The following is a 13965-nucleotide window of genomic DNA, read 5'->3' as shown; positions in this document are numbered from 1 at the left end:
TTTTTCAAAAGTTTGTTTGTTTTTTTTATTTCCCCAGTTGGAAAACAGGCTGGTGGGTAACGTTTAGAAGGACAAGGAATTACTGGAGGGAGTCCAGTGCAGAGCTACAAAGGTGATGAGGGGTCTGGAGCATCTTATGAGGGGAGACTGAGAGAGCTGGGGCTGTTCGGCCTGGAGAAGAGAAGCTGAGGGGGATCTCATCAATGTTTATAAATATCTCCAGGGTGGGTGTCAAGAGGATGGCCCAGACTCCTTTCATTGGTGCCCAATGACAGGGTGAGGGGCAGCGGGCACAGACTGAAGCACAGGAGGTTCCATCTGAACATGAGGAGAAACTTCTTTCCTGTGAGGTGCCAGAGCCCTGAACAGGCTGCCCAGAGAGGTTGTGGAGTCTCCTTCTCTGGAGACATTCAAACCCACCTGGACCGACCTGTGTGATCTGCTCTGGTGACCCTGCGTTAGCAGGTGGGTTGGACTGGATGATCTGCAGAGGTCCCTTCAGCCCCAACCAGTCTGGGATTCCGTATTTTAGGTAACATTTCACGTAAATTGCACCTTGCGACTTACAGAGCCACAAAATGCTGACAATGAAAAATCTATATTTTTTTCAACAGTTTGGTTTTTCCCCCCCCCAAGTTGGAAAACAGACGGGCGGGTACGAGGGAAGCGGCAGCACCAGCACCGCTGGGGCAGATCAGGTGGAGGAGGGAGGGCTGAAAGATGGCGGCCGGGGGCTGAGGGGACACAGCCCGGGGGGCGGGGCTGGCGGGGGCGGGGCTGGCGGCGGCGGCGGGGCGGGGGTAGGAAGATGGCGGAGCCGGAGGCGCAGCTGCTGCTGGCCGTGGGGCTGATCGGTAAGGGCCCTGCCGGCCCCGGGGGAGGGCCGGGCCGCGGGGGGCTGCTGGGAGGGCCAGGCCGGGGCTCGGTGCCGGCGGGAGGTGCTGGTTAGCGGTGCTCCGCCGAGCTGCGGCCGCAGGGCCTGTCCCGGCCGGGCGCCCGCCAGCCTGAGGCGGTGCCTGAGGGAGGCGCCTCCGTCCGCCTGGTACAGAGCGAAACCGTGCACGGCTCGGCCCAAGTGTCTTAAATTCACGGCTTCTGAGGTTTCTGTTATGAAATCAGAAATAAAGACAAGCAGGGGAGGTGGTGAATCGGCTGGTGCGGGTGCACGTTCGTCGGTGCCTTGATCGGATGGGTGTGGGGGGGGGGTTGGTCTCCCGAGTGACAGGACGGGACGAAACGGCCTCAAGCTGCGCCAGGGGAGGTTTAGATTGGTTATTAGGAAAAATGTATTCACGGAAAGGGTTGTCGGGCATTGGAACAGGCTGCCCAGGGCAGCGGTGGCGTCACCATCCCTGGAGGGGTTTAAAAGACCTTTAGACAAGGCTCTCAGGGACATGGGTTAGTGCTAGAGTCAGGTTATGGTTGGACTCGGTGATCCTGAGGGTCTCTTCCAACCAAATGATTCTATGATTCTCTTCAAACTCCTGGTGCTTTTTTGACCCGTCGAAGCAGGTCAAGAGCGCATATTTATTACCATTTAAAACATAAAATCTGTAGCACAAGTGCTGCCCGACGACTTAAACCGTAGTGGCAGGACCGGTTGTCTAGGGGTCAGGGTGAGGTGGAATTTTAATCTGATTCCAGGAAACAAACCTGATTAACCCATCAATTTACTTCCTTGCTGCTGTTTGGCATTCTCACAGTGAACATCTTTCCACCATAGAAAAAGACACCAACGGAGATGCTTTGTGGGTTTGGTGTTATCCCTCCGTAACAGCTGAACTGAGGAGTCTGTTGCTGCGAAAATGCTGCCTTACGGATGAAAATAAACTGCTTCATACATTTGTATTTGGCCAGTATAAAAGGTCGTGGTTCTACATCACAACTGCCGAAGTTCAAGATTCTCCAGCCTTGAAAAAGGTAGGACTTGGCTGGCTGTTTTTTCAGTAGAGCTTAAGGAAGATTTCTGCAGCGCTTCCTCTGGCGGTTTAAGTGGTGGTTTCCCATTGTGTGCTATGAGGAAGGGATTTGAGGTTGTGTGTGCTCACAGATGCAGCTCTTACCCAGCTGTCTAACCAGTCCACACGTTTTGTTTTTCACCAAGGTGTATATTGGATGGAATTGCAGAGAGATTGAGATACTTATTAACTGATTTAGATTATCTGTATTAAAATGGAAATGCTATTTCATGCCATTATTTCTAGTTATTTTGCACTTCAAGTTCAGCAATTTTTTTCCTCTTTTTATTTTTGTTGTCAAGGAAGCTCTAGAGAGGGTCTTTCATAGTGTCCAAAATCTTGTTCAAGTAGAATTTGATGGGTTTTTTCCTGAAGGGTTGACTTATATAGGTACTTTTTTTCTGCTGCATTGATAACTGGAAGGCTGCCAATATGCCTGAATCTTCTATACTTTTCTTGTTGCGAAGATCATTCAACTCTCTGTTGAGTTTATTCAGTTTTCATGTTTCATGCTATATTGTTTAGTAGAAAGGTAATGTGGTAATTTTGCATACCCACAGCAAGATGATGTTTGCTTTTCCTCACTCCAAGCTTGTATCTCCTATGAACCTTAAAGGTGTAAAAAAAAAAAGTAAAATAAAATAACATGTCCCTGTGCTGTCTCTGCTAGTGGCAGTGGGAGATGCTATTTAAGGAGGACAAGTGAGCTTCATTACTATCTGCAGATTTTCAGCCTTATACTGTCCCAGCCCACAGTCATTTGACTCGGGAAGTTAAAGAGTATTTCTGTTGTGGGCCAGCTATCCATGATTTTTTTTCCAGTCTTTCTAAATACGTTGATGCTGGTTTCCAACCTGCTGTGGGGAATTAAAACGCCTTTCTCTCTTTTAAACTGATCTCATCGTATTAAAGGAAAGCAACTCTTATACAGTAGATTAAGCAAAAGATAGTACGTACTAGATCTGACTCAGTGGAAATGAGTCACATCAGAAATCTGTTGACCAGACCTCGTCAGCAGTTAGAAAAGTGGATCCGCTGCTACCGACTCACTTATTTTTAATTGAAACACCTTGTCAGAGTACTGCAGTAAGTTCAATAATGTGAAAAAGACTCTTCATATAGAGTCATTAAATAAGCTGTGTGTTTTTGTGTTTGCGTGTCTTGCCCAGGTGACCCACTTCTCCATTGTCCTAATGGCCAAAGACTTCAACCCAGAGAAATACGCTGCCTTCATGAGGATACTGTGTAGGTCTGTACAAAAGCTCGTTTGAGGTACCGCTGGGTGCGTGTTTGGATCTTGCCAAGGCAAAGGATTAAATTTCATTGTGTTATGTTTGCATTGGGTCTAACAATCCACTGGAAACTCAGTTCTACAAACTGAATCAGATTATATAAATCCTTGGTTTGAGCTTTTTGTCTTGAGTTCATGCAGTAAGTGCTGGGTGAATGTCAGGTGCCCAGTAGGTTTTAACGTGTCGTCTCCAGACACACCCCCACCACCCCACACACACTCATTTTTTTTCTCTCGTATTTTTAAAAAGTATAAAATTTGTGAAGAGGTCAGTGCTGTGTAGTCAAAGGTCACTGTGTGTATGGAGGGCAACTTGAATCCCTCCACACCGCTGCTACTACAGACGTTTCCTGCAGCTCTGAAGCAGGCACAGCCTTTTTGCTTTTTCTCTCAGAAAACGAGGGCTCTCTGTCTTCTCCCTCCTTCGAACCAGACTGCCATATTCTCCTTCCCTTGTCCCACTTACTCACCTTCCTCCACTTCCCCATTCTCATCATCTCCCTCGGCATCTTTCTTTGCTTTGCTTTCACTTCTCAAATTGGTTGGGTCCCGGTTCTTGATACCAAGAGTATTCCCTGATATTTTGCTGCTAATGGGATGCAACTGTGATGTTGTTATATCACAGCCTTAGCAATGTCATCAGGCAGTTCTGCAGGGTGTTGAAAACCTGAACTTTTTCATGGATATATGAAATACCTAGGTTGGCTTTGGATCACATTAACGCTAATTTATAAAGTAAAACTTCTTTTCAAATCCAGGATGGATTCCTCTAAACATGATAATTGAGTTTCAAACGTGACACGGCCTTGTACTGTAGCTACTATCGCAAAAGGGCAGTTGGACTTCAGCACTAGTCCTGAAGTACCTTAACCTGTAAAATAGGCTATGGTGTCTCTCTGCTGTCTAGAAGACAGCTAAAAGTGTGTGGGTTTTGTTGTTTTCTTTTTTTTTAATGAGTATCAAGGACATATGTTTATATTTTGTCATAATTTATCAGAGAGTACAGACAAATGCCTAATGATACTTGGATAATAAATGAAAAACTAGTCATGTGGTCTGCAATAATAGCAGGAGTTACTGTAATAGTTGGTTTTTCATAAAGCAGGTACCTTCCAAGTCTGCAAAGAATCCTTAGTCTGGACACGTGCTTACACCTTGTGCTCTGTTTCTATGTTGGTAAATGTTGGTTCTTTCGTAAAATAGGAAACTAAAAAATACAAGGTAGGGGGTTTTTATCCTAAAAGACAAACATGTTTTTGTGAGCATGTTGAAAGACTTCTGGTTTAGTATTTATTAATAAAACCTCAACCAGGTGTCCAAAATAATAATTCTTGCCAAGAATATTGCTATTTGTGATACTGTGAATTTTTTTTTTTCATATCTGCTCTTGCTGACTGCAGTCAAAATATCAGACTCTCTTCTTTTCACTCAGGATCTACTTGAAGCACGGAAGTCCAGTTAAAATGATGGAGAGTTACATTGCAGTCCTGACCAAGGGGATCTGCCAAAGCGAAGAAAACGGATCTTTCCTCAGCAAGGATTTTGATGCTCGGAAGGCTTATCTTGCTGGTTCCATCAAAGGTTAATTAATACCATAAGTCTCTATTCTGATTTATTTTGTGCAGTATAAAATACAATCTAGTTTTCATGTGTCCTTCAATTCAGTAGTGTTAACAGCATAATCTGTGCTGTTATTATTAAGCTTCTTCAAAAAATAAGTTGTAATATCAGCATGTTTATCCTTCTATAAAATAATTTTCCTCTCTTTCCTAGATATAGTATCTCAGTTTGGAATGGAAACAGTTATCTTATATACAGCACTGATGTTGAAAAAGAGAATTGTAGTGTACCATCCTAGAATAGAAGCTGTGCAGGAGTTTACCAGGTACTTTGTCAACCCCTGCCTCCCCACCTACCCTCGAAGGTCCAACAAATTTTGAACCTTAATTGAGAGAAATGTCCAGATTTTAGGGAAGAAAATCTTTCTTAAACCTGTTTATTGGAATCCTGCTGAATCCCTCTTAGGGCTTTAGCCATATGTTTGTTACCTCGGAGAAATTGAACCGTAGAAAGAGTGATAAACTCTGCTTGCGTTGATAGTAGAAATCCCTCTAGTTCGTGTATATACGTGCCAAATCTTGTCATACTAGTTCTTTATGACATTTTGTACCGTTAAATTTTAATTAGTTCAAGTAAAATTCTGTGTGTCAAGTACCCATCTAATTTCCCTAGGACCTTGCCTGCTTTAGTGTGGCATCGACAAGACTGGTCAATTCTTCATTCATACGTACATCTAAATGAGGAGGAACTGGAAGCCTTAAAAGCCTGCACAGGTAGTGATAATTTATTAATTAAAAATATAACGAAAATTTTATTTCAGTTTCTGTTACTGCAAGGTCTTGCACCAGTGCTCTTTGAGGAGAAAAAAAAAATGCTATTTTGCTATTAATACTATTGTTCAAAGTTAAACAGCATCATTTTCTTTAGAAAAGGCAAATAGGCAAATCAACTAAACAAGTATTTTAGAAGAGAACTAGTTAATCTGGTGTTTCTGGGTGGATCCACATTGGTCTGCCCCAGTCACAAATGCAAAGTAGCCTTGAGACTGTTTTGATGTTCTGATCAGAGGGACTGAAAGTCTTAGTGTTGTACAGAAGCTTTACATAAGCTACTTTTTTTTCCCAACTTCTACACATAGTTAGTAACTAAATTTTTAGGATTTTTCTTTTTTTTTTTCTTTTTTTTTGTTTTTTCAGTCTCTGACTGAAGTTCCAAATTTTTATTGTGAGTGCTGCTAGTGAAGTCTCTGGCTCCTAATCACAGGTAGATTTTGCCAGCTACGTAGGAGTTCGATCTGTGTGACACATTGCTGTGTACGCGTCGGACTTAACGCATAATCCAGGAAGAGGCCCTTGGTTTATGCAAAGGTTGGAATGACACGTAACGTGGCAATTCAGAGGCTTCTGTGTACAGAATCACGAGCAAGAAGACTACTCATCTTTCAATACTTCTCCTGCATTACCAGCAGTGCTTGTTTCAGCTCCCTAGACATCTTCCCCGGGGAAAAGGTGCTCTAAGCTTGCTCACCTGGCACACTATAACTAAGAAAATCTGCTGGTTTTATTCTTCTGTTCCAATCTGATACTGACTCAGACAAGGGGCTCCAGGGTGGAGGTTCTTTTAAAGAGGAACTTCAGTGGCTTTTTCATTGGCAAATGACTCATTTTAGTAGCAAGGTAGGAAGAGAATTTAAAAGTTCACATCGATAACCTTTTTATATTGCATTTAGTGTTACATCCATGTTCAAGGCAGTTTTAGAGGTTGATTTTTAAGCTCCTTGAAGTGCAGCATTCTGCTGGATCTGCTTCTTAAGTGCCTGATAATATCAAGAGAGCAACCTCCTGGCTCCAAGGAGTATCATGTCAAATACTCTTAGAACAGACTTTAGGACTGCGATTTTCCACAATATCTTGGGTTTGTTCTGGTTTTGTTTATGAAGAGCCTAATCTTGCCGAAATTCTGCTCTCTAGGTTACATTGCTGGATTTACAGATTCTGAAGTGAACAGTAGACCGGACCTCTACGATGTGTATGTGAATTTGGCAGAGAGCGAGATCACTATTTCCCCTGTAGTAAAAGGTTGGCTGCTTTTTATATTTTGGACTTAGAGGCCACTTATTCCAGAGTTGACAGAAATTGCTGAACCTTGCTGTAGCTCAAGCAATCTTGATCCTTCTTCCATCCAGATTCTCAAAAGTCAGTATTTAAGCTTCTACCTTTCCATTTTATTGAGAGTCTGAAAGACTGGTGGAAGTTGGAATTTGGAAAGTTGTGCTTCGTCTTCCAACAAATGGACAGCTGAGACTTCAAAACATCCATGTTAGACAAGTACACGGAAGAGAGATTCTGCTGAATGCAGAGATATCACATGAGTTGTTATAAGAACATTACACTAAATACTTGGAGGTTGGAGACTGTTTGAAAGGAAAATTTGCTTGTCGCTTGTCATCCTGCTGCTCCGTGTCATCTGCTTTGGGCCAATTTAGAGGTAGACAGTTGTTAACTGCCTTGACTGATAGATTTCAAGTGGCTGTCATGAAGAGAACTCCTTGGTTTTGGTTGTTTTTCATATGCATTTCCAGATAGCACAGAAATGGTCATTTTATGTGAATGTGTGCTTTTTTTTTTTCTGACTCAGAGGCAATGACAATGGGAAAACTTCACAAAGAAATTGGACAACTGATCGTTCAATCTGCAGAAGATCCAGATAAATCAGACAGCCAAGTCATTAAGGTTAATATTTTATTTTTAAACCTAGTTAAATTACTTCTATTGTGAAATCTTGGCAGAAAGGCAGAGGTGAGGTAGGTAGGAGATTGTCCCGGAGAATGAGTCAGTCTCTTCTACCCTCTGTCTTTTTACAAATGAGCATTTTTATTCTTCACAGAGGTTTTTAAGGATGACACACTTGGTTTATGTTATCTCCTGGGTAACCACGTTGCTGAATAAGCTTCAGAAATTGTATTGAGTATAAGACTTCCAGTAAAATTCGTTTCCCAGTTTTATTCTACAAAGCATGTATTTTGCTCAATGCCTTGTCAATAGTATTATCAATACCTTTGAAAAAGTCCTAGTGAGAAATGGCTTCTCAGCTATAAAGCCTGATTTTTATTATTTATCTTTTTTTTTTTTTTTTTTCTTTAATAAGTATATGTTAAAACATTATAATACCTAAAACTATATTAGTGGTTGCTTGTTTTTCTGTTCTCCCAGGATATTTCTCTGAAGACAAAAGAAGTCTTGGCTACTTTAGCCTCCCTTGCTGAAGTTTCCGATGGCAATGAAAAACCAACCCTTAACTCTGAGGCCCTGAAACAAAAACGATTTCCACCAGCTACTGAAAACTTTCTTTTTCATTTAGCAGCTGCTGAACAAATGCTCAAAATCTGATTTTGATGGACCAATTCAAAAACACAGTCTTTGCCATACAGATAGGTATAACTGATATTTTATATGGAAAAATTAAAGGTAGAAGAGTGAATGTCATATTTACCGTGAAATAATGCAGAATATCGGAGCTTGACCGGGAACATACGGACATGTATTTGGGAACACTCCTGGTGTCATTATCATTCCCCAAGTATAATTTTGTGTATATGGCTCCTGTATTTCATATCACAACATGAGTGTACAGACAAATAGCACAAGCACGCGTGTCCAGGCTGTGCCAGACATTATTATAGTGGCCGTTTGTCCTGCGGGTTCCAGATGTCAGGCAGCTCTGCTCTTGCTCTGACTTGTCTTCCTAGGGTTTGGGACAGGGGCTGCAGCACACGTGCTGTCAAACCAGCACTGTTTGGATGTGCTGGTCCCTGCACAGGGACACACCGAACGCGCAGTTACTCGTTCTGGGCTGATGTACCTGGAAGCTCAGTTACCGCTCTTGCTCTGGGCTGCCTGATACCTGGAAATCCCAAATAAATGGACAAGTTCTCTTCTTTCTACTTGAAAGTGTCACGGTGTGAAAAAGGATGTCTGGGAAAATCTGATGTGTGTAAAGGAAGAGGTATTCTAAAGCTTGCGTGGGAGCCGAGCATCTCTTTTGGACTCTTGCGTTAGAGGTTTTCCCCCCTTTCACTCCATCCTGTGCCTCTGACGGAGGGAAAAGAGGACAGGACACTGTTTAAAATGAGGCTTCCTGGGGGATCACAGACAAGTGCTGCTTTACAGCTGGAGTCAGTTAAGAAGCTGTTGGGGTTCTCTGCTGAGAGGACACCTGCCCATTCATTCCTGATCCATTCGATAGAAAATCGGATGAGTTAAAGCCTTAATGGACTAGAAATGTTGCAATGGCCACTCACCGCAGGCCGAGCATCAACCGCTTCAACTGCTTGAGCTGTAACACGGGTACTGTCTGGTGGTGCTCTGTGTAGACTAAATGGAGATGAAAACTTTTTAAATAATAGCAAAAACCAGGAAATAGTTCAGAGAAAATTAAAATTTGCCTACTTGTTTGGTTGCAGAGCCATAACTCAAGATTTTCTTGTATGTTTTTTTTCATTGAGCCGCCTGAAACTAACTGCTTTGTAATCTTCTGAGAAGAGCTTAGATTCTTTGTAGGGAAATACTCTGAGCCAAACGGTCTGTATTTCTTCAGAAATGTCTGCAACAAATCAGTCACATCTGCAGTAGCACTTTGTTATAAGAAAAAATATCTTTTTTCCTGGCCTTTGTACAGATAGGCTGTAGCATGTGGTTTTACATAGAGATTTTATACTTATGATTAAAACTTTAGTAATCAATATTTATATTGTTAAATAACTGGATGTTTCCTATACTGAAACTGGTAGAGCTCATCAATAACCATGTGCAAGCAATATTGGTTTGAAAAAGGGTTGTTCTTTTGCTTTGTATCATACGTTAAGGAAATCTATTTTAGAATGTGGGTAAGGAATGTGGCATCCATGTATAAAACGTTTCGTTATTACAGTCAGTCTGAAAGTGCTTCAGAATAATCCCCTATTTTCAGGGGTGTAAAATTCTACTTTAAACACTTAACTCTGCAGTTTAAATTCCAAACACAGGAGTGTGCTTTTTTTTTTTTTTTAACTTCTGAGAAAAATACTATATTTGCCTTCATTTACCTGGAAGTGCTCTGCATTTTTTTTCACCGTTTGCTCATTCATGTTTTTTCTCAATGGTTCCTTAGTATTGCTGCTTCTGTTTGGGACGTTTACAACAGTCAGAATAGCAGAACTGCAAAATTATGCCAAAAATTCCATTCAGGGCCGACTTTAAAGTCCATTGAAACAGAAGTCTTTCACAAAGTAAAACATGCTTTCAGTCAGCTGTCTTAGCACCACATTATAACTGAAGAAATTCACAGTTTCTTGTTAACAGAAAGCCTTAAGGTTTATCATTAAGGTAGTTATGGGTGTTAGAGATGACCACAAAAAGCAGAGCAGCTCGGTTACAAACTAAATATCGAATGCTCACTTTGCTTTCTGTTTTGGAAATGTTTAAGTTGAAAATATTGGTGTTGTGTTAGATCTTGTATTCTGATATTTGTGTGAAACAAATGAAATATAATTTTGCACTTAAGGAACTGGACTCATAGCATGCGTATGTCTATTAAAAAAATCCTGAGCAGTCTACCCTTTAATTTCTGTAAATGTGTTCTTGAATAGTTGTGACCACTGAGTCACAGGCCTTGGCTCTTAGTTTCACAGTACGGGGATTGAGCTACAGCTCGATGTTTCAGTCAGAAATGTAGCACTACAAATTGCAACAGTTTTGTCACCTGTGGGGATTTTTTAATCAGCGCTGAGAAAAATGCATTGACCTCCCTCAGCTTCAGGACTTTCAAAAGATTGTCCTGATGTTCTTGCATTTTCTTAGTGACTTTTGACACAATTTCCTCTCAAAAAGGTTTAGAATGAAATAGAAAAATCTGGAAGGTCAGGAGAGGGAAAGATTTCTGCTTATTTCTCACTTCCCTTTCCTCAGGATGTGTACAAGCAGCCTGTGCATGCAGTTGCTGATTTTGCAAAGTCCAATGACCTCCTTTCTTCTTCCTCTTAGAAGCAAAGACCGTGTAAAATGAAATTTTCATTCAGACCTTCTCATCTTGCTGCCATTCTGTTTCTGGGTGTATATAAAATGGTGAATGATAGTTCCTGTCGGCCTGCTGAGAGACGCATGTGGCATGTAGAGTAATGGAAAGCCTTGAATTCAGATGAAATTCACTGGGGGCAGGAGGTACTCCCCACACACTCGACCTCTCATTGCCCACCTGAACTATTAGTGCGATGGCAGCTGTGGCCTGACATCCTGGAAGGCATGTGGGGAACAGAGCGAAGGGGAGCAGGATAAACAGTCCTTTCAGTTGTGATTTTGCTGAGTAAATGAGCCTGGTTCCTTAAGGTTAATGCCGTGTTTGCTCTAACGCCGACATCCCTGGGGTTTTAGTCCCAGCTCTGAGCTGGCTTGCTCTGGTTCTTCTGCAGGCAAGTGGTGGGGGAATGTTCTGGTTGAGAGCAATATAGTGCTGTGTGACCTGGAAAAAAATAATGCAGGACATCCGAGAGCATCCATCTTTACGGGCTGCGTCTGAATTCAACCTCTGGCAGCTTCAGTTCCTGAGCTACTGAAAGGGCTCGTGAGGATTTGTGAATAGCATGTTGTGAGATATTACTTGAAACAGCTGAATTTCTAAATTAAAAACAAGCCGTAAAGCTCCGTGTGGGAAGTTCAGAGCTGCCCTGCACCGCCTTGAACTCAGGATTTCCTAATGGGGGGGGGGGGGGGGGTGATTTAAGTTGGGTTTTTTGGGGGGTTGTTTGTTTGTTTGTTTTTTCTTAAGCTATAGCAAAGGGACACAGATGCCTCAGTGTATATTCCTAAATTTCAAGATGAGAAGCAAGGTAGGCGGTGAACTGCTGCCATATTGTGCTGTGCTGACGTTTGTTTTTTCCTCGAAGCCAAAAGCTTCCATCTGTTGTAGTTCACCACACCTTAAACCGGTTCCACCACTAACGCACTGTCACCAGGAGTCACACCTGCCTTTGGCTGGGTGTTGTTCATCTGTTCCATGTTATAAGACAAAGGGGAAGGTTCTCCTGTAGGTGCTGACTCTCAGGTCCTTCAAACACGGCGCTTTTCTGCTTGTCCCAGTCTTGTTCCCCTCGTGTAGACCTCTGGACTTCCAGGTGCCTGGTCCCGGCCACTCTAGTGTCACCGTGACTATATTTCAAGACCAGGGATGTCAGGGCCTTTTTAGCAACATGTTTTCCCTGCCCTGATTTGGGAAGAGAATTTCTGAGAAGCGGGGGAAGGAAAGAAGTATTGAATAACCCTGAGGGGGCTGTGTTTAATATGTCAAATTTCAACCCCAGTATTAAGAAGCTGGTAGAGTTCGATAATGGGCAGCTGTAATAACAGACCCCATGACCAGACTTCTTCCATAAGCTTTACTCAGACTTGTAATGACATCAATTTGCTTAAAACATCCAAGTGTGGTGCCAGAGAATTTATAGCTTGTCTAGTTACCATGACGATGCAAAGTTCGTGAATGTGTTAGCTTCAATTTGTTTGCTTTGCTCTACTGTTGTTTTGGTTTGTTTTGTTCCTTGCTCCCACTGTGGTTCTCGTAACCGGCATTCATTATACTTCAGCCATTCTTAAATTATGTTAGAAAAAGGAGTGGGGGATGCTGTGGGTCTTCATTGGAGTGCCAATTAATGTTTACTGAGTGGAATTAGACTCCATCCCAGTTTGCCTTTGGTATGTTATTGAAATGGGATTAATGGAGAAACAGGAGTTTAGAGGATTTAACTGCAGGCTGTTAGCTGAACCACCCTTACCAAAGATTTGGAAGGAGAAAAACACTTAAGAGTCTACAAGCCTCTTCCACCTCCCTGCAGTCAGTTGTTGGGGATTGGACTGGATGATCTTTCGAGGTCCCTTCCAATCCCTAACGTTCTGTGATTCTCTGAAGGCTCAAAAACCACAGAACTTTTACAAGAAACTAAACTCAACCCCCTGCTTCCTGGTTTGTTCAGTGCCAAAAGCACCGCAGGAGCTGTTTCCCTGCAAGAGCCCAGGCTGCTGGTTTTCCAGCCTTTGCTCTACATTGCTGTCTTCCAGTAGGAATGCAGCAGAACTGGGAAACCACTGGTTTCCTCCCACCATGAAAAGAAATCTCATCCTCCAGCAACAGGAGAGCAGCGACCTGTATGTTGTGCTCTAAGGAGGTTAAATTATGGCAGACTTTGGAGGCTGTACTTGTAAAATTATTTCTGTGGAAGTGATGATTACATTATTTAGTGGGTATTTATTCTTGTCCTATGCAGCCTTAGCAGCACCTCACAGAACACCTTTGGTGATCTTGGAGCCATCTCTCCTATGACCCCACCTATATTTAACACAACCCCGGGGGCTACTACTGCGCTTGTGGAAGGTCTGACCTTGATTTTGTGGCAGGGCAGCAAACCATATGAAAGCAGCTGTACTGGGCCAGACCAAAGATCCCTTCAGCCAAATGTCATCTCCCAGTGGCCACCAAGTCTCCAGAGAAGGAGACTCCACAACCTCTCTGGGCAGCCTGGTCCAGGCTCTGGCACCTTAAAGGAAAGAAGTTTCTCCTCATGTTCAGATGGAACCTCCTGTGCTGCAGTCTGTGCCCGTTGCCCCTCACCTTGTCGTTGGGCACCACTGAAAGGAGTCTGGTCCATCCTCTTGACACCCACCCTGGAGATATTTATAAACACTGATAAGATCCCTCTCAGCTTCTCTTCTCCAGGCTGAACAGCCCCAGCTCTCTCAGTCCACTTGTTACTTCACCTGTTTTTACATCCAGTGTTGTAAGCTCTTTCTGCAGCTCTTCACAGACAGCCCTCGTCCCCTGAATAATTTCATATGATCCGCTCAACTTACCACTGCACTGATCAACAGGCTAACCCTTATGCTACATCTCAAAATGACACTGTTTGGATATAACGCCAGCCTGTAAAAGTGAGGATTCCTCATTGTCCACCACAAGGTCTGAAAGCCACGGGATTTCCCAGTGGTGGTGGTGTTAAAAAAAAAAAAAAGTTCTAAAGCTCAAGAGGCATCAGGCCTCACAACTCCTTCAAGGATGTAAAAAAAGTCAGAAATCACTTTGTAGCCAAGTTTGACACCCATTTCCTGAAAATTTCTTAAACAACTAAATTTAACC

The 13965-nt window shown here is 42.7% G+C and overlaps 1 protein-coding gene across 1 annotated transcript; it reads left to right on the top strand.

The window, feature by feature from the left end:
- The first annotated feature begins 787 nt into the window (after positions 1 to 787).
- DENND10 (DENN domain containing 10) lies at positions 788 to 10398 on the top strand. The gene is made up of 9 exons (XM_065639493.1): positions 788 to 854; positions 1724 to 1920; positions 3128 to 3207; positions 4682 to 4830; positions 5023 to 5134; positions 5482 to 5582; positions 6780 to 6887; positions 7447 to 7541; positions 8022 to 10398. Exons 1-9 carry the CDS (start codon positions 809 to 811, stop codon positions 8196 to 8198), a joined length of 1065 nt encoding a protein of 354 aa, XP_065495565.1. The 5' UTR covers positions 788 to 808; the 3' UTR covers positions 8199 to 10398.
- Positions 10399 to 13965: the final 3567 nt, after the last annotated feature.

Source organism: Caloenas nicobarica, chromosome 7 (genome assembly GCF_036013445.1).
Source record: "Caloenas nicobarica isolate bCalNic1 chromosome 7, bCalNic1.hap1, whole genome shotgun sequence".
In the NCBI taxonomy this organism is placed as follows: Eukaryota; Metazoa; Chordata; class Aves; order Columbiformes; family Columbidae; genus Caloenas; species Caloenas nicobarica.
Note: the sequence above shows the minus strand (reverse complement) of the source record. Positions and strands in the feature narration are given on the sequence as shown.

Coding starts and splice junctions, on each gene's coding strand:
- DENND10 (XM_065639493.1), top strand. CDS start 809: ATGGCGGAGCCGGAGGCGCAGCTGCTGCTGGCCGTGGGGCTGATCG. Junction 4,831..5,022: donor TCTTGCTGGTTCCATCAAAG/GTTAATTAATAC, acceptor TCTCTTTCCTAG/ATATAGTATCTCAGTTTGGA. Junction 5,135..5,481: donor GCTGTGCAGGAGTTTACCAG/GTACTTTGTCAA, acceptor TAATTTCCCTAG/GACCTTGCCTGCTTTAGTGT.